This window comes from Dreissena polymorpha, chromosome 15, assembly GCF_020536995.1.
Source record: "Dreissena polymorpha isolate Duluth1 chromosome 15, UMN_Dpol_1.0, whole genome shotgun sequence".
Classification (NCBI taxonomy): Eukaryota; Metazoa; Mollusca; class Bivalvia; order Myida; family Dreissenidae; genus Dreissena; species Dreissena polymorpha.
This window is the reverse complement of record NC_068369.1, coordinates 13,805,413-13,832,236: the sequence shown is the minus strand read 5'-3', so window position 1 is coordinate 13,832,236 and position 26,824 is coordinate 13,805,413. Positions and strand designations below refer to the sequence as shown.

Sequence of the window (26,824 nt, the reverse complement as noted above, 5' to 3'; positions counted from 1 at the left end):
TTCAACTCTAGATGGGATCGGCCTCAGAGACTCTCCTACCATGTGTCCGAGGCAATTCATTCGATGTTGGTAAATCCAAGGCTATATGTGCTTAGCCTCGCTTTCATGTTGGCTGAACGCAGTCGATCGAAGGCACTTCCTAAATCGCGCTGATGATCACTGAAAGTAACTGAAAACACCATAATGTCATCTTTAAAACTGTCGGCACAGTTTTACCCAATCAGTACCTTTCTTATAAATCTGCAGAAGGTCGCCTGAGCACAAACCAACCCGAATGTCATCTTTATGAACCGAAACAGCCCTTATGCCATCTCTAATAACGTCATATCCTTTGTAGCGTCCGACAATGGCACTTTCCAGTAAACTGTAGACAAATTTATCTTTGAAAAGCATTTGTACTTCCTTATTAACGACAATTTCGGCATTGGCTCCATCAAACCCTTATTCACTCTTCTGAATTCAATACAGAATCTGATAGTGCTGTCTGTCTTGGCAATAAGCACAATAGTGCTAGAAAACGATGCATTCGACGGTTCTATGCTATCAGGCTCTAACTTTTTATTTTCATCTTAGTCAACCAACTTCTGAGTATGGAAAGGCAGAGATATCTCTTAGCCTTCATTGTCTCTGTGGTTATTTGTTGTACCAGGCCAATCTGTGAGTATATCAGCATAACCTTCCAACACATTTCTAACCAGTTGCTTCTTATCAAAAGACAAAACATCACAGATTGCTTCATTATTTAAAGTTTCTTTACCTTACCTAGTTCTAATGGACACCTCTATTTGGACATCCATAACACCATCTCCAGACTCCATGAATTCCTCCCACTCATCTTCATCTATAACTGCAACCAATACGACCGACACTATACCATTATCTTCTGCACAACTGACCTGAGGAGTTGTTCGCTCGTTATATCTATTCAACATATTTGCATGGAATGTCTTTATTTATGCCACATTTTCATTTTATAGCTGAGTCCGTGTTCCATGGAACTGCAAAACAAATGTGTTCTTGTTGACAGGTAGCTATATTAATACCGTGTCACCACGCTTAAACACCCGGCGCTTGGTTCTGTTGTTAAGTGTCGCCGCTGTTTAATATTTGCCTTGCTAAGTTGATCATGTGCAAAACGACAGGTCTCATCTAGCCTTTCCTAATCGCGAAGAAAATCCAAAATAAGATATCTGTTTTATATAAGTATTGAATTCCCATAGTTTACATATTTCACTTTATTTTCATTCGGAATTCAGTCCGGAAACCAAATACTGAGATATGAATATGAACATACACATATAAACGTGTCATAGTTAATTGCAGCGCATTTGTTTTATGACTGAGTTGATGCTTACTTTATTGGCTATAAATGATGAAATATTAACAAAAATAGTCCATCAACATAAACAGTGTTATGTAGTTTACATAATACGACCAATATTAATTTCAGATTCGTAACATTTACATCACATATCGTTGCTGATTATTTCCTAAAGTTCTCCAATTACAAACATGTATGATAAAACCCCTGTAATCAAAGGATCAATTAAATCAGAAATCATGCACTTCATATGTTAAGTTCTTTACAACGAGCTCGAGAAAATTCACAAAATGGCACGTAATGTTTTTCCCACAAAACCACAACATCAGACCTTCGAGCCAGAAAGCGAATACCGTCAGTTGCTTGTAGTGTTTGGGTTCACGACTCAACCAAGCGCCCTTAGGAATGTACAAAACTTTCTACTTTCTTCACAGTGGTAAGATCTATGTCTGGTGACAAGAAAGAGTGATGATCTTGTTTACCTTTCAAACAGATTTCTTAATGCTCCAGCAAAGGTATTGCGCATTGATAGACTTGTTCGATACCGTGATTCGCAGGCAGTTCCGCAGAGTATTTCCTGCTGAATCATGAAAATAAATATACTTTTATAAATAAGCATGTGCAGATTAAATACATTTGTCCACTTTCTTTTTAAATATTTTATAAGTTTTTTATGTATTGTTTTTGTTTTATGTTAATTGGTAATTTAACCTTTGAGTTTGTGTTCGACTCTATCATGACTAATCGTTAAAACAAATATCATGAAGCTTAAACAAGAAATGGGCAATCTAGAATGCTCAACTTTTTTTCTGTATTTGACATTAAGACCCATTTCTGACCCCATTTGACCAAGTTTTGATCTTGGCCGAGGAATTATCGGGCACCAGTGTTCTGAATTTGTTTATGAATTGTGATAAATGTTCTGAAGACGTTTCGTTAAGATTAGGAAACAATAATATGTGCAGTTAACAACTTCGAAATGATTAAAGAAATAACATCCTGGTCACAGTGCAAACGAGCTTGATGAATACACTTCTCCACCTTTGGCATTCTTCAGCCGATTAGTCAGTGGTGAGGTCAGACAGTCCACCGAGATAAAATGAAATTCCTTCCCGTTAAAAAACATTTAATTTTTCTAGACCTTGAGTAAATGTCTAAACAAAACTGCAAGTCAGACAGGTTCCACTGAAATATTTTTCCACTTGATAGTTGGAGCTTTACTTTGCAACACGCTAAGTGCTTTTTTATTACGATCAATGTTTCCAAATTAAACACAAAAACCAGCTAGTATTACTTAAAGTTGAAATGCACAATTTATAAATCCGTAACATCGTATTCGAAAAAACTTAATTCTAAAATATAGTGTTTTCAATTACAGAATATGTCATTGACAGTTATGTATGTCTATATGGTAATGCAGTGTTTGTTATTTCAAAGATTGAGGTTGTACATATAAACGGACTCCTTATAACCTTTGATAATTTGTGTTATAACCGCTCTGGAAGTCCATATGCATCCCTTCATATGCTTAACCGCAGTTCTCCGCAGCTGATTAGTGCGCATTACTAAACAGACGTCGTTCGTAACCAATTAAGGAAACCAATGAATAAACTTCAAATAACTAATAGAATTTACCTGAATGGCCACCTATCCTTCGTATCAACTCTTAAAAACATATTACAATGTTTCAACACACTATTCTTGTTGACACTTTTATGGCGATATTTGGAACAGTGTTAATATTCGAAAATCGTTATTGACTAAGGTAACATCACCAATAACAATGTGCAAATTATTTGTGTAGTGCAACCTAACCGATAGCGACAACATTGTGAAAGTTTTCCAATACGGTAGATGGAGCTTATGAACGTTTAACAAAGTAATTGCAAAAACAATTAGTTCTTGATTTAATGATACAATTTGCATGAGTTGGTGCATTAGAAAGGTAAACATTGAAAAATGTTTGCAGTATCAGTGTTACTTAGCCCTTGCAGAAATGATCAAATTGTGCACCCGTATCTGTTTATATGTGTATTGTTACATAAGTGAGTATGCATTTCAATCGTGTTTCTTAAATTTAGGTAATATTATCGCTTGCTATTTATGCGACCGTTTTCAATAAATCGTCGAACACAGCAACAAGTAACATAGGCTTCGTAAATATACAATGTATGCATTGCATTTAAAAAATAAAGACAAAAAATAGACATTTTATGGGATATTTGGCAATACTCTTTGATGCAACGCTCTCTAACATATTTTGCTTTTGCTAGTGTGGTAATTTAGATTAACAGTCGTCTGATATTAATTATGGATTTCTGAAAACACATCTTATTGTTCCACAAGACATCGTTTTTGAAAATTAAACAAAGGCGAGTATTTAAGGTATTTATAAACCAAGTTAGTGACAGAAAAATGCTTTCAGATTTGGGGAAAACGTAAAGTTCTTGATAATTTTAATGTCGATTATTTTTAAGTTTTGTTAACAACATTGACATTTCTAATCTAAAATCCAGAACGATAAACATGCAATATGATTGAGGGTTTTCTTAGTATTATTCATTTGTTTTCTCTGTTTGATGTGTATTTGGATAATTTACGGGTAACGAGTAAATATGAGTATTTTTATCGAAGAAAACACTGCGATTCAATGATGTCGTTTGTATATTAAAAAAAGTCAACAATAGCATACATTTTCATAAACGAAAACAACATGCACAACTATTTTTAAAAAATTTTTGCAAAACATTCAGTCCTATTTAAATTTTGTAAACACTATATATGCATCCAATAAACACAGTCACTGTTAAAAGACTATTTATTTACAAAGAAAAGAAAAACGTTAGCTTTGGGTCGAATAGACAGTTTTCTCTTTTCTTCAGATGCAGTGGATAAGTGCGCTTACTAAATGGCGGACAACAGTTTGTCCATTCTATTGGTTAATTTACTCGATCAGTTTGGCTTCAGTGAAAATGACATTTAAGAACGGATATGTATGTTTGATAAGTGAACGATTTCTCGAACCGTGTCTGCACGTAAAATAAAAAAGCGTGACGATATTTTGATAAAATCTTTGTTTGAAGTCAAGGTGAAGGTATTGGTTTACAATACAAAAATGACACAGACATTCTACAAATATACATGTCATGCTATTGTTTTGAAAGCAATAGCAATGAAGACCAGACAAAAAGACAGGAGACATGGTTGGAATTAGACGGCACACGAACACACCCAAATCATTATTTCCTGAAAGCACATGGGGCGTTTGAAAAAAAATGTCTTTATGATAATATTCAGCATTTTCTGATACAACGCTTTGGGGAAACATTTCTTTCCGCGAAACAAATCATGGCTAAAAACGACGACATGTTTGCGTCTTCTAATGATTATCTTGGTAAACACACGTTCTTTTACGCACAGACAGGGTCCCTCCTGGCCAAAGACGGTCAACACTTTTGAAACGCGTTATATGGCAAGTCTTTTGCCTATAACGGTAAATGACAATATCGATTATGTACGTGATTTACCTTGCATTTGCAGCACCTCTTTAACTAAATGGTAGAGAACGGAATGGCGAATGACCATCCAAAGAAACTATGCAATACGTTGTGGATCTACCAGCATTTGTGGTTCCAGTGGCACAACAAGGCACAGCGCAAACCGGTCTTCAGTGGAGACTATGCTTCACCCTAGGGGAGATGTATCTGCTATGTACGCTCAACAATACAAATGAAAGTTACGTGATATTGAGCTTTTTAGCATAGTACGAATTGCGAGCTGTGTGACCTGAAATATCCTCGTTCGTTATGAAAAACGTATTGCTTTTGCAGGCCGAATCAACGCCATTCAACAATTTTCGGCCAGACACTTTAGCCATGTGTTTCAGAAAAGCTCTGGAGTGTTTGCAGAAAAACAATCTTCAGAACGATATTATGCCAGAAAGAAATCTTTTATTGAACAAAATTTCTCGCAAACAAAGAAGTAATGTTCTTAAAAAACTTGACCATTTCAAAGTTACACACTTCAAAAATTATTTGCAGAATGAGTCAGATTTCCTGACGAACTGTTTAACAAAGATTGGTGAAGAGATCTGTTTAGGTCATTTTTTTCAGCAAGGTAAATAATTTCTAAGTCAGTGTCTTAAATGCAGTTGATCTTGCAATATATTTTGAAACAATATTGTACAAGAGATGTTACGTTAGTTGTTTAGTGTACCATATATGGACTGTTGTGATGCCGATGACATACAACGTTCTCAGAAATCCACTGAGGTAACATATTCCTTTAAGGAATTGGCGTTTTACGAAGCTTTCGAAGAAGCCAATTAATTCACACTGAAGAGTCTATTAGCAAAACTACATCGTATGGAGAGAACTTTTTTTAAATAACATATTCCGTTTAAGAGATCATATTACCCGGTGACATAATTTACGTAAAGGAGAGAGTTAAGTATACAGTTAGAGGTACAGATATAAGCATACATGTGTACTGGAAGCTGCATGAAAATATCACGGAAGCAAATAGGGAAAACATACATGAACATGTTAAAAGGACCATTGAAACAAAAGGTGATGATTACATTTATAACGCTCGAACTGGATTGTTTGATCGTATGAAATGGCTGAGATATAGGTCCTTTCTTTAACTTAGTGACAGCGTGTTGTATTCATTTTTATTCGAGTCGGTTCGATATTTCCTTAGGTGTAGTATTTGCCGATAAATGTTAATTTGAGCTGTTTACTACAATCGTTGAGATTTTACTGGTTGCTGGAACAATGTGGAAATGTCGAGCACGGTGCAGATTAGAGGTTTATATACAAGGTCATTCAACACAGTGAAATGAAGAAAGGAACGAATAAACATCCCGTATAACAAGCCACAGTGTCATAGAGGAACATGATGCTTGCACGGTCATTCTCCCATATTTAATGCAAATAAGGATTCTATATAAAAAAAAAGTTATGAACATGACATTCGGTGTTGTCGGTCTTTAAAATGTGTATATGGCACGAATAGAATTGTACATACATGTATTATGCTTTTGAATTATGATTTCATTAGTGACATGTGAACGTTAGTTTATAAATTACAATTGTTTTTTATGCATTGGTTATGCATGGGTAATGCATGTCGCATTCTACATGTTCAAATTCAAGTGATGCATATTGCAAATGTTTTGAATGTATTAATATTACTTTAATCAATAAATATGCTTATAATACGACATTAAAGACGTTTTTTAATTTCTTTTTTTTTAATTTGTCCAGTCTAAAGATTTTCTTATCTTACAAATAATTAAGAATTATTATAAGGTATAAAACATAATATATGCCTATTGCTGACGGTCTGTGTAACTCCGACAATACCTGGGGGATTTACGATATTACAAACAAACTCATGGGCTTCACCAACCAAATGTTAATTACCTCGCAAAACAGCCTTACCACAAACCAGATGCGGCACTTTCCACACATCATTTGCGACATATATATTGATACAATTTTCAGTGTTTTTCATATTTTGCGCACAAAACTTAAGATTAACATTTTCGATGCGAACTACTTATGGTGACGCAATTTCATTAGTCAGGAAACTGCACTCCACCTATTCTGGCACCGGCTTGTACTTGGACAGTGCCCCTGGGACAAATCACAATTTAGGGTTGGCAGCTTGGAATTTCAAAGGATCTTAATTTAATTAGTGAAACCTGTTCGAAAACTATTGATCCAGCGATAACTCACATAGTACTTTAGCGATGATATTTTTCTTTTATTGGAACACTCGAGGGTATTCATTCAGCAGTTGCCTTTATACAAAGTTTAATAAAACTCGGTATGTTGATGGGAAGTGCCGCAGTCTGCAGTCAACTCGTGGTAACTCCGGACAAGTTCTTGCCGATCGCAAGGTCTCGCGCCCGCGACGTATTTTTCGTGTACATCTTTTGTCTAACTTAATGTCTAAAGTTGGTAATTGTAGTATGATATAATAGTTTTTGCGTACTAAAACTCAATGGAATCGATCGGAAACATGGTAATTCTAAATATTTAAATTATGTTTTCAGAAACTAAATGTCCGTAGCAGAAAAAATAAACGAAGCATTCGAATAAAGAGCATTATTTCACAAAGCGAGTGTAAAACAAATATTATCTTTCGAATAAAGAAAAGGCACAGTACTTGTACAGTATCTACAGATAAGAAATGTGTATCAGAGAGAAGCATAATGTTATCTTAAACACCTAAACGGAACAATCAGACTACATAATCTTGGCCGAAATGAAGAGTCAAATTATCGTCTTGCTTTCAGCCCTGGTTTTCCAAGGTAAGTTTTATTTGTTTCCGTGTGTTTCACCCAATATTTTGTTATTATACTTGCAATGAATTTTTTTTTCACGCGTAGTTCAACCAAAAAAACTGCTTCCCTTCCAAACACCGATGAAAGACTCCACAATGATATTTGCACCGCGAAATCGACACGCGCTTATATGTTACTTCTAAGTGTTCGCATGAAGCTCACAGTTTACTGGTCGGAGTGGGTCATTTTGTGATTGATTAATACAAATCTGATTGACAAGGATACTAACTGAAAAAAATGGTTTTTGATTGAAAACCTTGTTGTTGAAAGTTATATTTAAAGGTTATACACATATTTAATGCTCACATTTGGGAGTGTTTCTGTAGCGGTTGTTTCGTTATAATAGCTGACAACATATGTTCCCCTGGAAGTTTCAATGCACTATTGAAGTGATCTACAAATCTTAATGTGTGTCTCTCCCCAGCGCACGGAGCGTGTCAGCCCGGGTTCGAGTCCCTGGGAGAGAACTGTTACGTCATACTGCAAGTGCCGGCCTCGTGGGGAGAGGCTTTGGTAAGTAGAGCACGTGAATTACATATAGTCAGTATTATACAGGTCTCAGAGGGGGGGGGTTGGTATGTAGTACACGTGACCAACATAACGACAATATCATAAAAGTATCGGGCCAGTAGAGTGGGAAACATGCAACACAAGCATATGCGTTACGACATGAGTACATAGGCAGGCTGGTCTGATACTATGATTGCTGCTTAGAGACTAAGATCCATTTTCGCATTACGCAGCTCATAAAGCATCAGTTTAATAACACAGTGTTTGAGTGCAGACAAATCAATAGAATGGCGCAAGTACACGTAGTTCTCATTTAACGGTTCATACAAAGACGCTTAGTAGATATAAAAATTATCAATACCAATATTTAGGAACACTATACCTATCTATGGCAAGCGAAGTGCACATTAATGTCTTAAACCACGTTTTAACAGTTAACTATATAGTTAAGAGACTTTGAACCCGGGTTCAAAGTGCCGTTTGCACATTAATTCCTTAAACCCGGGTTCAGGACTTTGAACCGCGTTTCAAAGTGTGTCTTAAAATAGATACAAATCTGTTATCTGAGACAACCAATCAGCGGAGCTTAAACCACAATAAGAAGGTAAATGCCGCGACTTCATTGGTCATCTCTTAACTATAGGGTAAAGAGACTTTGAACTGCGGTCCAAAGTCTTAAACTGTGATAAAGAGGCGCGGAATGCACATTAATTATTCAACAGTTAATTATATAGTTAAGAAACTTTGAACCCGAGTTCAAAGTGTCGTTTGCACATTAATTCCTCATTGGTACTCGCTTAACTATATGGTTAAGAGACTGTGAACTGCGGTTCAAAGTCTTAAACTGCGGTCAAAGTCTTAAACTGCGGTTCAAAGTCTTAAACTGGGGTTAAGACGCGCGGAATGTACATTAATTATTTAACAGTTAATTATAGGGTTAAGAGACTTTGAACCCGAGTTCAAAGTGCCGTTTTCACATTTATTCCTTAAACCCTAGTTCAAGAGTTTGAACCGCGGTTCAAAGTGTGTCTACAAATAGATACAAATCTATTATCTGCATAGTTCAGAGACAACCAATCAGCGGAGCTTAAACCATAATTAGACGGCTAATGTCAATATTTCATTGGTCGTTTCTTAACTATATAGTTAAGAGACTTTGAACCGCGGTTCAAAGTCTTGAACCCGGGTTTAAGGAATTTATGTGCAAACGGCATTTTCAACCCGTGTTCAAAGTCTCTTTACTATATAGTTAACTTTTAAACCGTGGTTTAAGGAATTAATGTGCATTTCGCTTGCCATACCTATCGATGAATACAGAAATATTTAGGTAAATATTTACATGAAAGAATTCCGGAAAAAAAACTCATTATTTTAATATTGATATTCCATATACGTGTATTTAAATATTTCGGACAGAAAAAAATGTATACTAGGATTACATAATTAAGTAATGTGTTCCGTTTGTTCAGTTGTTTTGTTTGCTGTCAACTATCGTTTCCTATATTCCAGCATTACTGCCAAGCAATGGGAGCCTCACTAGCCGTCATTCGGAACAAACAGGAAGAGGCGCTGATAGATGAATACATCCATCGTCAACATGGTAGGTTGCAGAGTCATCAAGGATGAGGTGTCCACATAGCGGCCATAATGGTCTTGATTCGATCCCCACTTTGCGGTATTTTCGAGACCGTCTCCTATAACTCAAGATACTGGTTATACCAAGGAAACGGACTCAATTGTCTCAATAACTAAAATAAATGGGTTGATAGTAACGGTAAGAGTGCGTGACATTATATACATTATCAAAATATGTCATTTCTTAAGTCATTTAAACTTGTATTTCTTGACTAGAACACGTTCATTTGAAGTTCATAGAACGGATCATTACTGCCATTTTGACTGCAAGCGGCAATGGAATAATTAGTTTAATTGTTATTAGGTATGACAACTCATTCTACAATTCGAGGCTAAAATACTGACATAATGTTTATGTGTGTAAATGAAAAATATATTTTCCGCTATTTCCTTTCAGACCTCATCCGCACCGGTCAGCTCTGGATTGGGGGTACAGATCTTCTTCAGGAGGGGATATTCCTGGCCCCTAATTCCCTAGAAACCTTGACCTACTTCAACTGGGCCCCTGGCCAGCCGGACAACATCGGTACGGGGCAACACTGTGTGTCCATTTTCAAGGACGACGCTATGTTGAGATGGGATGACAACAACTGCGATGTTAAAAACTGGCCTCTCTGTCAAAGGTGCGTATACCTCTCCGTACAGTTGTCATAAAAAAAGGTTGTGAACGTCACCAAGTATTGCTCTGCGAATTTTTCCATCAAAAGGGCTCTTAAATGGTTGAGTGTGCTGTTTTAATGTTCAAGATGTTTGTAGATATATTTAAGCTGCCTTCTCCAAACATATTACATCATTGAGTCAGAGATATTAACTATCAATGAACGGATAACAACTGGTACCTTTTTCATAGAAGACAATGGACGAGAGTGGCTTCAATATATCTTAGCATTTGTGTGTTAACGTTATTATTTCAGAATTCATGTTTAAGAATGGGTTAAAATCAACATGCGGCCAGCACCCGCGCAATCTGGTCATGAGCCAACCTGTACGCTAATGAGTGCGTGTAACCTTGTGTGACATAATAGCAGACAGCGTAGCTGCTGGCAAATCTGCGCATCTACGCTGTCTGCATATGACCCACTTTGGTAAGACGCTGGTCAAAATTGATTTACACTGAGCGATCCGCAAAAAAGGGTAATGAATCCTGTTTAATGACAATCAAACCGCTCATTTATAAATAACATGTACATGTAATCTCATACACGTCTGTTTAAAAGACTGAACAGTAATCAAATGATATCTTCGCCAATTATTTGCATTCAAATGATTTTTGTCGTTTTGTAACACGCACCATTTTGCACAATACGCGTTTCGTTTAGGATGGATACTCCCGTTTAAAAACAAAATATTGTTTTTATAACGTAATTGCAATGATTATTATAAAGGCATTGAGCAAAATGATTGCATAAATATTAACAAATAATACTACTAAGAATCTACCTAAAGGCAGCTGGATTTCTGAGGCAAAATCAAAATTCTATTTTCAGGGAGCCGCTTGAGAACATGATTGTTGTGGGATAACTCATGTTAAAAATAAATACTGTACTTGACTGTTGTCTATTGTGAGTTCTTTCAACAATTCAATGTGGGAATTGATCGATATTGGCTAGATTTGGGTTTGTGTGAGCAAATGACATATATTGAATTATAAGTTCAAAACGTTGCAACGTACTACTCATTGCCTAGATTTCTTGACCTAAGTCTCTCATGTTTATCGGTCTTAATATCAATTGTTTTTTTAGATATTAAATACAAAAATATCCGATAGATATTGTCATTTCAATAATTAAGCGTCTTAACCTCCGTGGTCAATGCCTATTCCTGAAGAGTTCTTCGTTTCTGATGGTATATAAGCAATTTATCAATCGATATTGTGCCTTTTCATAATATTTTTTTATCCTGGGTATGTATCTTAAATCTTTTTTTAATACAGTTCATTGAAGGCTACAATGAAAAGGGAAAGTTTTGAGGTGCGTTTAATGTGGTATGGGATTTTTTTAAAATAACCTAGATAATCTGTTTTAGTCGGAGGATGTCATAATCATCGTCAAATTGAAACCAGGTTTGCAAATTCTGAAATTAGGAAAGGCTGATTACCCGCCAAATAATGTATGCATTAGCGGGTCCAGATATCCATTCAATGTCCAACTTAAATATAGCCCGCTTAGGCCTACCGTTTCTTATATTGTTGCAACACACGGTGTTACTTTATCATACTTAACTTTACTGTTAAAAGAAGTTTGCAATGTTATAACTATTAACCATATGCCATTAATCACCAAGTAGAAACGCATGTGTGGTTATTGCGGCGAAATTATGTCCATGAAAATAAATGTTAGAACATTTATTTAAAAAGTGTTAGTTACTATTATGACGGATTATTACGTTATTGTAGAAATTATTCTGAAAATAAGGTGCACGTGAAAAGTACATGGGAGGCAATAATGGTAACAGAACACCTTACAAGAGCTATGGTTCTCCTTAAAACAAAGAAAGTAACAAGATGCACACAAACGTCAAATCAAAATACACATACATGGTGACACAAGCAAACTTGACTTTGATATTCACCTTTATGGAAACACAATCATAATAAGAAATTTAATAATTGCTCAATGTATAATTACACCCCCATGATGAATAAATCGCCCTCGGAAACCATAACACAGACACAAGTAGCGTTAGAATCAACGCGGTTTGCGACAAGTGACCACTTCTCACCACTTACGCAGTAATCAGATAAAATTGACAGTAAACTGCGTCAACTTGATAAGATATATGCATCTGTGCATAAAATAACAGTGCAACTATACCAATTGACCAAAAATGTAAAGACATTGACATTAAACATAGTAGAAAGAATGCCAAAGAATGAAGGAATGATGTAAACGTATGCAGATTTGGGATTTATGACAATGACCCTAAAGCAAAATGAAAAACAACAAAGAACGAATAACACATAAGTCAATGGCGATATTACAAATATCACAATAAGAAGTATGAGGGAAAATGTGTTTGTTTGTTTATATTAGGTACCTCAGATGTTTGAGATTGTGAAAACAGATAAATGAAGTCGGTCTGTTTAGATGAGGTATTGCATATTATTGAAACAGAAATGAAAATAGAGGGAGTAAAGTAAACGAGCAAAGTACACGTAGCACATAGGATAGACCAATATGACCATCATGTACATGTTGTAATCATCACATGAAGATACTAATTATTGCAAAAAACATTTCCATACAAGGAAAATGCCACAACTAGTGCACTAGAAAAACAATAGAAATACCATAAGAAGTGAGCAAGCAATATCCGCCGGAAACGATAGAAATCCAGAAGCGCCTCATTCCCATCGTGCTTGAGGCACAGGAACAGCAGAATGATGCTAGCATCATCAACGGCGACAAACTGCACACAAATAAGAGACTATACAAAAACAACCATTAAACAATGGAACCGCAAGGGTGGAGGTGAGAGTGGCATACGATTCATAGCATTCAACATTGAAGGCAGCAACAAATGGCAAAACGTGATTTAACAAACCATTTAAATCAGTTCGATATTTAATCTTTAAGTGAGACGTGAACTTGCAAAAACAGTGACAAAGATTTACATGTGTAGTGGTTGTAGGGTGGGGTCATATGGCATACAACGTCCATATACGTGTATTATCCATTTTTTTACGTCGACCAATATAGTAACATGACGGAAATACCTTTATATTACAGCTATATGATTTTATAGAAGGCTCTGGGTGGCGTGTAGTCACGTGCTTTAGATGCCTACTAGCCTTTACACTTATACTAGATGTACATAGCGGATTACTCTTTTGACTTTCAACTACGGTTAAAAGTAAAATGCAGTTAAGACTTGTATACGATTTTACCCGTTTAAATGTATCATCATCCTCATTTATTTGTACTTAAATTTCAATATATACATATCTTTCTACGATTATTACCAAATGCTAAACGATCGAAAAACCGCATGCGCTTGCCTACTGACATTACGTTACCGGATTGAATCATTCATACAGTTCAATGGCGCGATTGTCTGGGCATTTTTAAAACGAACTTGCATTAAAAGATGACGTATTTATGCTTTAAGGATAAACTATTTAATTAAAATCAAAATGAAAGTATTGGACTATATGGCTTGAATAAAACCGGTAAGATTGCAATACACATTTATTTAATAATGTAGTCAAATAACGCGATGTTTTAAATAAAGTGTTTTTGTGAACAATTTGCAGATTGAGAACAGTGTCAGTGACTTAAAAGAGTGTTAAATATTGTTATTGCGTTGCATTATTATTTTCGACGGAAATTGACGTAGAATTTAATGGTAATTCTCATGATGACTAGGTCGTTCTTTTGATCAACTAATGTATATACACAAAAAAATCGCCTGCTTACATAACCTGTTTTACAATTGAGAAAAGGAGGATGGTGATGAACAAATGTATAATGTATTCCGTGTGTAGATTTTCAACTAATCATAGAAGTAAACAAACAACACGAAAACAAACATGGCGATTTTAATCCTTTCAAAACTATGGCGAGTAGAGCATCCGGCAGTAGAGGGTTGATTTGTATATGCCAGTTAGTAACATGTGCGTCAAACGAACAGTTAAAGAAAAACGCATGATATTAATAAATATGGTTGAAATTAATATCAAATTAATTAAACCACTTTTCTTAATGCAATACAATTTAAGATTCTATCAATATGAACACTATGATAACTCACTGGGCCAGAAAATAAGTCGACCACGATTAGTGTTGTGCGTTGACGAAATCAGTAAATTGCAATCTGTAACAAAGGGTTTTAAGTGGTGACTAATGAGAATCATGCATCGGAGCAATTCGTGAGTTTCATTTGACAACTATTGCACCAGCCTGCATGGATGAATGCACACTGGGGGAGAGAACATACTTCCAACAATAATTATATGAAAAGGTTGATGGTATATGTACCTGTTCTACACAAGGTTACATTATTTCATGACAGTTCGCACATATCAAAAAGACGCGCTAAATCAGTTGTCAACACTTTGATAATGTAATGGTTTTTGCATACAAAATTTACACGATTTCTGATCACAACCCGGTAGCATTCGACATGAAATTGAGAACTCACTCACATATAATATTACACTTAATAACAAAGAGACCCATTACGTGACATTGGATAACCGCTTAAATGGGTATTTTGTAATAGATATATATTACAGGTATGATTGCTTAGGTGAGCTATACATGAAATAAGATATATTTCATAAATTTATGCCACATCTAAATTATTCAACTGCAACATGCTTATGGTATATTAATTTGTGGTAAACGTAGGTTACCCTTCAAGAGAATCTAGATCTTAAATATGTGCGGTGAAACTCAAATCGTTTTTCATTGTTCAATCAAGACTACTTAATAGAAGATTTTAAGGTTCAAAGTTTTCTTTCCCCGCTTGTTTAAAATGACTAATGACGAGTGATTGGTATGTCGTCCTGTTGTCCTGAGACAGAAAACAACGCGTGTGTGCTTACATTTTCTGTATTCCACTTTTCCACTTAATTTGGTATCATAAATGCATATGGAATTTACGTGTGTATAAATTCCAAACAAACATGTTTTACTTAATCAATATATTTATTCGTAAGAGAGAAATTTGTGAATGAATGAATGGTTCACAACAAATAAGGCCGCGGGGGGAGTAATTAAGGGTTGGCAACTTGGAATATCTGAGAATCTTAAATTGCTTCGGTTACATTAATAAGTAAAGCCCATCCCAAAAATATGGATCATGTGATAACTCACAAAGTCCTTAAGCACGGTTGATGAAATTGTTTTAAGGATATTCCAAGTTGCTTAATATCCCCCACGGCCTTCTTTTTTTCTGACAACAACAACAACAACAACTACTACTACTACTACTACTACTACTACTACTACTACAGCTGCAATACAGCAAATGCAGTGTACCTCATTGCGTGTAATGTGTGTAAAAAACAATATGTTTGTAAGACGAACATGACTTTAAGCAAGCGCATACAATTGCATAGGTCTGATTGGCAAACACGTACATTTTACAGATCACCCGGTGCAGCACATTTTTGCGAACCTTATAACACGTTTGATAACATCGTCGTTTGTTGTATTGAAGCTAATGAAAAATGGTCAGACGAAACACGAAAACTTCGAGAAACATTCTGGATAAGGCGAAGCAACACTCTTTAGCCCCATGGAATAAAACAAGATTTAATGCAAAAAGCTCATTTCCGTTTTAACCATTTTACCGGTAGATCGATATAATAAACATTTTAGGCGCCATTTTATAACACACAATTTTTATAACTGTAAGCTAATAATCACAAAACGAAACATACATATGAAATAATACTGAAAGCACAATGGTCACTGAAAATTTTAATTTTTGTGCATTAAGACTTGTTTTATTTTTTATGTGTTGTTTTTATTTATTCCACGGTTAATTACATTACAAACGCACTTTGTTGTCAATAAGACTGGGACACTGAACATCGATATTTGTGTTCTATGTTTTTGTCAGTGGTCATACAATAAAAGGGGACTGGCGAGGTAAAAAACCATAATCACCATCTTCCTGTTTATTCGTATCTTCACCTTTATTATTATCAGCCACAAAACATCAACGTCATTTTAAATAGCAGCAACAACAACGAAAACAAACCCCACACCATCACGTTCTTTTCTTATCATCAACAGCAACAGCAATACATGACATTTATCGTCGTTGTCTCCAACGTCTTCGCCTTTTTATGTTAAAGTCATAATTTTAACCATCATCATATTATTATAATGCTATTACAATTGTCAATATTTAATACACGATGTATACAAAATTATTATGAGAGTATTTAACACACATTTTAAAAATATTTATTCTGTACCAGACATGCATATTCCTCATATTTCCATTTCAAAACGAATGGTTATTGGCCGATGATTGCAATAAAAATGTAAAAATTTATTCGATTTACACATGCATATTATACATTTAAACATATTTGTTTTATTCAGCAGGAAATACTATGCGGAAATACTTACGAGCCACTGTTTCGAATAAACCACCAATGTGAATTGTATTGGACGGAGCTTTACGAGACCTGTTAACACGGTAAACAAGATTATCAATCTTTCTTGTCACAGGACAAGGTTCTTACGGCTGTAAAGAAAGTGTGGAACACCCCCCCCCCCCAGTGCGGTTGTTTGAGTCAAGAATCCAAACGCTGTCACCAACTGAAAACACACTCTTTCTGGCTAAAAGACCATTATGTCACATCTGGTACTGTGACATATTGTGATGTACTGAACGTGCCTTTGAGTTTATTATCCCAAGCTCCTCTTAAATGGACTTAGCATACGGATCGTATGTTTGCCGATTCATGCGATCATCATACTGTGGAGGTAGTCGAATACTTGTCTGAAATTGGAGAATTATCTCCCGACCGAGAGTCATCGTATTTTGAGTCAGGCAAGTGCTTGCATATTTAGAATAGCAATATACCGTCGCAAGTTGTAAAACATATTGGTCCCTGTTACGGTGATTCTTGATAACATACTGTCAAGTGAACGACTAACTATCTAAGATTCCACTGCCCAACTGGAATTTAGCAAACGATTTAGTGGAGCGAATCTGCAAGAGGAAATATCACATAACCGATTCTGAATTGATTTGTTTGGGCAAAGTAATAGTCTTCGGCTGTCTGGTGACACAGTTACAATAAACCAGTACAAAAGAAATTTCAAAATCCAATTCAGGAAGTGGCCCATCAATAATAGGAACTCTTTTAATAAGACCATTAGTTTAACCTTCACCCAGAGGTACTTTTGGTGGCGTGAAGGTTTTCAAGAAGAAGATACTTTACTATACTTCACTTTATCTGCCGTCACATCAGGCTAGTAATGAGTTTTGCGTGTTTTATTGAGCGTCTTGTTTAAATATCGAGTGAATATTTGGACCAGCTTGTGTCAGAATCATTAAACATTTAATTAACACAACGTTGAAGGTTTTGCACAATCGTTATTTATCCAGCCATTGACTGATCTATCCAGCAATCGGCTGATCTAACCAACAACCGGCTGATCCTCTTGCTCCCTGCAATTGTAAAGAACAAAAAAGTTCTTACACTCAAATTAAAAATTTAATTTCAACAACACTAATTATATCTCAATGCAATACAAATTTGCCATGCTTAACTGATTTTACATGTTTGACGTTCTAATTACAATTTCATCTGTCATACAACGGAAATGCACTGTGCCTAAATGTGAGTACAATGGTTTTACGCGAAATTCTCGATTTTCTACATTTGACACAGCAGGAAGCTATCGAATTTACAATTGTCGTCATCCCATCGCAATTTCTAGTCATCTCGGAAAATGTTAAGACAATGTTGGCCCGGACCAGCGTTATCGGGCCCAGTTAAAGTAGGTCAGTACCTCCTGGGTAACAGGGGCAAGGAACGTACCTTGGGTGTCGGACCCACCGATCCAGATCTGGGTCGACTGGATTTGAACTTCGATGAATGAGCTGACATTTGAATGCTGCCGCAGACTGCAATAAATCACTGACTGTGAAACCAACATTCGTTAAAAAACAAATTCGAAAAGTTCAACCAACATTCATTAAAAAAAAAAATCGAAAAGTTCAACCATCTGTCGTTCCATACTAAAGCTTTAAAAACTACAATAGCTTTTAATATGTATATCAGCAGTTAAGTTAATCCAACACACTTCGTTTGATCTTGTCTGTGGATTTTTGTTTTGAGTCCTTTTTCAGGTACATTCAAGTCAGTAGATGTTCGTGTGTTACCTCATCATGCGTGTGTGGATAACATTATTTAACATCAGTAAATGCGTTTCATGTCATGTACTCAGGTTACTGTTGATTGTCGTTTGTCTCAATTAGATCTACACATGTTTGAGTTTATGTCGGTTTATAACTAACTTTATATGCGTTCTGGGATGGTTGTGTGTTTCTTTTTCGATGGATTGTGATGTGTCACTCATGTGTGTGTGTGGATGTATGCGTGTCTTTTATTTATGTGCCAATAGATAGTTGTGTGTCACGTACTCATGTGTCGGTGGATGTAGCTATCTATGAGGTTCTCTTCTGCACGAGTCCGGATCACAGCAAGGGAGGCTGTTATCTGCTATGTATGTTGTTGTTTTACTTTCGATAATTCATAGGCTTCTTCTTTGTTTTGAAAGCGGATTTATACCTTACCTTTCCCTCGGCATAAGATCCCATCACATTCAGAATGGTGTAGCAATGATCTCCGAGGGCCTCGAACCCGGCCGGGCAGTAGCCATGCAATGGGAACGTACACAGAGGGACGGGCGCGTCAGATAATATATATTTATGTTCGGATAATTCTACACTTGCTTAAACCACTCTTTTAATTAAAAAACGTGTACATTTTTCATCTTTGTTTTGTGACTCTTACTTGAATGGGCGGCAATTTCGTCTAAAAGTAATAATAATAAATCTGAATTAAAATAAACGTGTTCCTAATTGAAAGTATTAAGACAATAATTGTATTGAATTTTCGTACCATAATAATGCACTGTTTCGAAACACTTATTGCAAAATTTGATCCGTTATATAATATTTTAGCGCAAAAAGACATGAGCTTTACCATTATGTTAAATCATTTACGCACTTTTTGGCAAACAATATTTTCATAAACGACCAGAGTCATGCGAAATTGGGTCTTCCGTTGCGTTGTCGGATTACGGGATATTTTCTCCGCTTATCCACCGAAACCCCACGTGAATCTACAGCGGACAGCGTAGCGCCTAACCAGAATGCACTCATGCGGCATCATACCCTTTTTCTCATGATGCTGCCAGAGCTCCAGATAATTTTTTCAGCTGAGGGCTATTTCACTCATTAATTTTTTAAGTAAAAATCAAAATCCGATAATGTTAAGGAGTATTTATGTTTAAAGGATCAGAATTTATAATAAATTGTACATGGAGTTTTAACTCGCTATAACAAGCAGTCTTGTACACCATAAAGCAATCACGTTTGTTTTATTCAACAGGTTTTCTGGTGTTGTTTTTTTTGCCCTGGCTTATAAGCAGCCATTGATCTCTTTTTCCGTCTTGATTTGGCAATTAAACAAAAACACATGCAGACGCTGTGGCATACGTCACAAAAAGAAAAGCGCTTTCGGGACAGAGACTGCCGGTCAGTGCCACACAAGAGATGAACGGATAGCAAAAAATATAAGCTTGAAGTTATGCGATTCGGGTTTTATCGCATGTGATGTTTTCACCATAAGCGTATATCGATTCTCAACAATGTAGCGGGGAGCCCGTTGTGTCAACATCGGTCTTTATCGTGAGCCAAAATGAAATGATACCGTTCTGACAGAGGAGTAAATTAGGTCGGGAATCACATTCTATACATAAATAGTGTTGTCACTACGTTTTTACCGGTGTGGACACAATGACGGGAACCAGTCATATTTACATAAATTTATATGCATGTATACAAGGCTAATACGCATTGAAATTGCACACGATGCGTTACCCGAATTTAGCCAGGTGTTTTTTTACTCAACACAATTTTAAGTCATGTGTATTTTCTTTTTGTTCATGCGTATTTTACGCAAATACGCTTTTTATCTGGCCCTCTGGTTGCTGATTAAGTTGATCAATAACTAAACCTTTTTTTCAATCGAGTGCTCCAATTGCAAAATACTATCTTAATAGACCAGACAGCTAATGATATTGAACAGTTTAATGCGTGTTCAACAAATTGTAAACATTATTTTTTACCTTCAACGGTGAGCACTGAGAAAGTTGCAAACAAAAGAATCCAACTGCCTAGAGTGTTAAATAGTCATATCACATATCGTTACTATAAATAGTAACAAAATGACGTCGCGAGCGGGCCGTTATTCGTATCAAGCGGGCCAATATAAATTATATCAGACCGCTTAGCCGGCCGATTTTTCATATCAGAAAAGAATGGGATCGCACGGCTTATATTTCACTTCTTTATATTATAATGAACAAATTGGCGTTGGCAACGGGTCGATTATAGACGTCCGGCCCAGATCTGCCGTGTGTTATTGTCTAAATTACTTTATATAGAGTTGTTTTATTCATGTTTTGATGTTATGTTTTCATCTGGAAAACGGTCGGTCGACTCCAAATAAAAATAGCATGTGCAATATTTTAAACACACATTCATTAATATTAACACTATTATTATTATCATTTCCTCATACTTAAATAAGATATTAATTTAACTGGATTCGGTGAACTTAATTGAGCGTCTCGGCTATAAATTCAGTGGATATCTTAAAAAGCAAGCGCATATATCATTAAACGTTTAATCAACACAACTTGAAAGGTTTCACTTATGCTTTATTTCTCTATGTTATAACACAATCGTTATCTATCCAACAATCGGCTGATGTATCCAACAATCGGCTGATGTATCCAACAATCGGCTGATGTATCCAACAATCGGCTGATCTATCCAACAACCGGCTGATCCACTTGTTCCCTGAAATTGTAAGGAACCAGATATTTCTAACACTCAAATTAGAAGAACACATTAAAAACAAAACCGCGCAACGCATCGGTAAAGCTATTTATTATCCTCTCTCAATACAATGAAGTACTTATTTTTTCCAGAAAGACCATTAAGAAAGACCGATCACCACATTTACTTTTACGAAGCCGGACGTTAAACTAGTTTCAATGCTGAACTCATTTTACATGTTTTACGTTCTTCTAACAATTTAAGTTGTCTTACAACGGTATAACACCGTATCTCAATATAAATATAATTGTTTTACGCGAGATATGCTAGTTATCTACCTTTGACACAACGGGAATCTATCCAATTCACAATTGTCGTCATCCCATCGCAATTGTGCGTCATCTCGGAAAATGTTTAGACAGTGTTGGCCCGTGCCGATGTTGTCGGGCTGCCCCGGGGCCCAGTTGAGGTAGGTCAACACCTCCTGGCTCCCAGGGGCCAGGAAGGTCCCTTCCTGAAGGAGGTCGGAACCGCCGATCCAGATCTGGGTGGTCTGGATTTGACCTGCAATTAATGAGATACATTTTCAGGTATGGTCCGGACAAAAACAATTCCCTTATTGTGAATTAAACAAGTCTTAATAAACAAATCCGTGAATTTCAAACATATTTTGTCTCAAAGAAAGCTATACAGTCTACCACAGCTTTTCATATGAAGATTTAAAGTAATTGTAAACCAACACACTCCGTTTTATCTTTTCAGGTAATTATTTTTCAGTAGTTGTTAGTGTGTCACATAATGTGTGAGTGGATAGTAGTATTTCACCTTTTCATGTAGCAGAGGATGGTTGCTTTTCATTTCAATATGTGTCAGTTTGTCACTTGTCAGCTGACGTTGAATTGTAATGCGTCTGTTGGCGCTGAATTTAACTTACTCTTGTATCAGTGGATGGTTGTGAGTCACTTTTTAATGTTTCTGTTGATGGATGTGTGTCGCTTAATCATGCGTCTGTTGATGGTTGTGTGTCACTTACATATGTGTCAGTGGATTGTTGCGTGTTATTTACTCATGTGTCAGTAGATGGTTATGTGTCACTTGCTAATGTGTAAGCGGAGTCATATGTTTCTGGATGAATGTGTGTCACTTTCTGATGTGTCAGTAAATGGGGGTTGTGTCACTTCCGTATGTGTTTGTGGACCAGTATGTCACTTACTCATGTGTCGATGGATGTAGCTATCTATCAGAACCTCCTCTTCTCGACTACGGATCACGGCAAGAGAAGCGCCCGCGTCTTCGCAATACGTCTGCAACGTCATTTATAGTTATTTGTTATATATGCTATTGTTTAAGTTTTCAATATTTCATATCGTTGTTAATTGCTGAGATTTCAAAGCGGTTTTTACTCCTACCTTTCCCTCGGCATAGGATCCCATCACCTTCAAGATGACGTAGCAGTGGTCTCCCAGAGCCTCGAACCCGGCCGGGCAGTAGCCGTGCACTGCGAACATAGACAGAGAGCCGGGCGAGTATTATAACATACATTGATGTTCAGATAATACTGAAAAATGCTTTGACCACTCGTTACTTATAATTACGACGCATGACTAATAAAACGAATAATAATAACATTTTAATGAGTATAATAACAATAATTATAATTATTATAATAATAAAAATAGTAATAATTATAATAATAATAATAATAATATTATTATTATTATTATTATTATTATTGTTATTATTATTATTATTATTATTATTATTAATGGAATTGAGTTTATTCTCCGTCATCATTAATTTTTTCAATGCACTAGTTTTACAACTTATACCGGTTAAAAAACAATCATGATAAGGCGTGTGATTAAACAATGATTTTAAAACATTTTCGTACTCTAAAGCAAACAACATAAAAAAATGTTGATAACTAAGCTTGATTTAAGGTGCTTTGTTGTTTGAATATTCAATTTAGTGCTCCACAAATACTAAACGGTACCATCTAAATAGAGCGGTCATATAAAAACATATGAATAGTTTCAACAAATTTTTAACAGTGACATATTGTTTTTTACCTGCAACGGCAAGCGCTGAAATAGTCGCATACAAAATAACCCACATGCTTACATGCACATTAGTATACCTAATTATAGTGTAATTGAGAGTTATGGTCGAATTACTTGAAGAATTGATTAGTACAACACACTTTCTTGTCTTGTTATCTATGTGTGTTTCAACAGAGGTGTTCTATTAAAGAACACAGAATAGTCGCATGATAAGGAAGCGTCCGGTCTGCCGGTGTACACATTTAATAAATATATACAAATAATACACGTTATTAACATAACTCGTTATTTCAAGATACAAAGACGTTATGACGAGCTTTAGAAAGTCGATATAACGAGATATATAGTTTGTTTTTCATTCTATCGTGCAGAAGGTGGTTCGACCTCATATCTTAGTGTCATATGCGGCTTGGGTACATAAAAAAAACATGCATATATTACTATTCGCTTGACGAACAATATATGTCTCATACTTAAAATATATATGTGTTGATTTCTCTGGATAAACAACTAACGGCTAAACCATTACGTCATTCCTGCGTTATTGGTTTCCCTCAGTAAGCGATTCGTGTGTTGTGAGAACTATTGATGTAAACAACAGTGATATGAGGATATCAAATTATTCTTTCATTTTGCGTTACAGATGTTCTTTACTTTTTTTCTTTTTTAACCAAAGAGTAGTAATAAAAAGCGTTTCAGAACATATTTTTGTCTCTATTATTATTTCGCTTGTTCATATGATATAGCCTTTTTAGCATCTTTGATATTATGTGAAACATATTTGCACTCAAATGGTCTGCGAGCATGTACCTTTAAAAGCACGAACCGTATACATTAATTTATTTATGATTTTAGAATTGTAAAACGACATTTCGATTGTCTGTTCTTTTCTCGCATATTTTGCATCATAAATAAACGTTCAAAAGAATTACCAAATAATCACATATTCTTAACCATTCTAAGTGGCAAACCGTAAAAATGTTTTCCACATATTTTACCGTTTACGAAATTCACTCTAATTAACTGAAATATTATTGAGGCATCACTTATTTAGCATATTTTTTTATACATAAACGCATTATGTATGCAAACATTGTGACAAATTAAGTGTAACAAGTTGAAAATGATACCACACACGTGTTATTATTTCCCCTTAGAAAACTTGAAAAAATACCCTCTACATTATCATATTGCTTATCTACGAATTGATATACAGAATATCATTGTTTCCATATTAAATAGTTCAATTGTGCTAACGTGTGTTTAAATATGAGGAAATGACGGAAAGTTAATAATCAACTCGTACCGTAACAAACAATTATTTTACATACTAGCTACATAGATCAGGCAGGAATTACTTACCAAAATCCGTTAAATTATTAACAAGTTTTCCATAATGTAGAGGGCGGGTGGAATGTTGACTTGGGCGATGGCTTGTTTTGATTTTGTTTATGTCATTAAAGGGGCCTTTTCACAGATTTTGGCATGTTTTGAAGTTTGTCATTAAATGCTTTATATTGATAAATGTAAACATTAAATTTTAAAAGCTCCAGTAAAAAATATAAAATAAAATTTAAAAAATGAAAAAAGTAGCCCGCAGAATCCTGAAGTAAAACCGCATTAACCAACTGAGCTATCCTGCCAAGCATACATAAGTTGCGTATTTTATACGTTATATAAGCATTCTTCGTAGTTTAACAAATTTAAACGACAACAACAGAACTCTCAAAATTATTCAATCGTTTCGCGTTGCAACGCTTTATAATTTTAAGGTTTTTAAATCGTCAAAAGATGCATATAATGGCTATATTAGACCATGACAAATGTTCAGTAATACTGTTTCCTCACAAATATCATAACAAAACCGAAAATTTGCGAATCTGAAACAACTTTTTTTAATTTTGTCAATTTACCAAACCGTGAAAAGATCCCTTTAAAGGGGCCTTTTCACAGATTTTGGCATTTTTTAACTTATTCATTAAATGCTTTATATTGATAAATGTAAACATTGGATCGTAAAAGCTCCAGTAAAAAATCAAGAATAATATTTAAAAAAGGAAAAGAACATTGCCCGGAGCAGGTTTCGAACCAGTGACTACTGGAGTCCTGCCAGAGTCCTGAAGTAAAAACGCTTTAGCCTACTGAGCTATTCCGCCGAGTATAAATACTAGACGTATTTTATACCTTATATAAGCAATCTTCGTAGTTTCACAAAATTTAACGACAAAAACAGAACTCTCCAAATTATTCAATCGTTTCGCGTTGCAACGCTTTATAATTTTTAGGTTTTAAAATCGTCAAAAGATGCATATAATGGCTATATTAGACCATGGTAAATATTCAGTATTACTGTTTCCTCACAAATATTTTAAGTTAAACGAAAATGTGCGAATCTGAAACAACTTTTTTCAATTTTGTCAATTTACCAAAGCGTGAAAAGATCCCTTTAAGTGTTTATATCCACAACTTTATGCTATTTGGATAAAGGTTAAATGAGGGTAACAGCAAAACGAAATAAGGTGATATTATGCGCAGTTCATTACAGGTCTAAAACCGTAAAGGTATAAATTGATATTGTTGCCCAACTAAATTTGCTATTACATTACTATAAGTGTGATTGACTTTAACGTATTTTGAACACGTGTTAGTTTCACATAACTGTTCTCTTGATAAAATTGATAATGCTTTTGCCTTATATCGCTATTTTCGGTGTAGCTGTCTAACCCGGGTTTGACCTTTATCAACAGCCAAACAAATTGGAGGTTTTTCCTTGTTTCAGTCGTCCACTATGATTTCCTAATAACAAAATCACAAACACCTTTTCAACTTTTCAAACTTTACAAACATGAAAATTAAGTATAGTCGCAGGGCATATTCGGTTTGAAATAATTCACATCTGTTGTTACGCACATAGCAAATGCTTGCATATCACTATTCGGATAAGAATGCTTTTAACTCTCAATATGCTGATATAACTTTAATTTTGTAGAGGCTCTTAGGTAAAAATATGCTAGCCTGCCAAATGACTGCAAATCGCGTTAATGCATTATAATGATTGCATAATCTTCATCATCGTCGTAGTCGTCGTCACCCGCTTCATCATGATCATCTGATACCATATAGTTGTTTAAAAAACATTTGTTCCATTGTGTATGTCCTTTGATGGTTGGGATAAAGAATAACCGTTGTTTTATGTACCTGTCACTTTAATACTAAATATACAATGATCTATATTTCAGGAAATACATAATGTCTTGCAGTCACTTATATGACTATTTCTAGGCGTTACCGCCGGTCGTACGTTATGTGGCCGTGTACAAAATCGAAGATCCCGGCCGGGTTATGTTCAACTTAAATTAAAAGAGATCCACCAGTGCTTACGCCACATATATAATCAACACAATG

General features: G+C 35.4%; 2 protein-coding genes across 2 annotated transcripts; one reads left to right on the top strand and one right to left on the bottom strand.

Moving 5' to 3' along the window:
* Positions 1 to 7,505: 7,505 nt before the first annotated feature.
* On the top strand, positions 7,506 to 11,369 carry LOC127859509 (perlucin-like). Its single transcript, XM_052397007.1, has 5 exons — positions 7,506 to 7,640; positions 8,098 to 8,186; positions 9,693 to 9,783; positions 10,216 to 10,441; positions 11,306 to 11,369. Exons 1-5 carry the CDS (start codon positions 7,595 to 7,597, stop codon positions 11,337 to 11,339), a joined length of 486 nt encoding a protein of 161 aa, XP_052252967.1. The 5' UTR covers positions 7,506 to 7,594; the 3' UTR covers positions 11,340 to 11,369.
* A 9,855-nt stretch (positions 11,370 to 21,224) lies between these two features.
* On the bottom strand, positions 21,225 to 23,596 carry LOC127859510 (perlucin-like). Its single transcript, XM_052397008.1, has 5 exons — positions 23,429 to 23,596; positions 22,769 to 22,857; positions 22,573 to 22,663; positions 21,698 to 21,923; positions 21,225 to 21,380 (listed from the first exon to the last, which is right to left on the bottom strand). Exons 1-5 carry the CDS (start codon positions 23,472 to 23,474, stop codon positions 21,350 to 21,352), a joined length of 483 nt encoding a protein of 160 aa, XP_052252968.1. The 5' UTR covers positions 23,475 to 23,596; the 3' UTR covers positions 21,225 to 21,349.
* Positions 23,597 to 26,824: the final 3,228 nt, after the last annotated feature.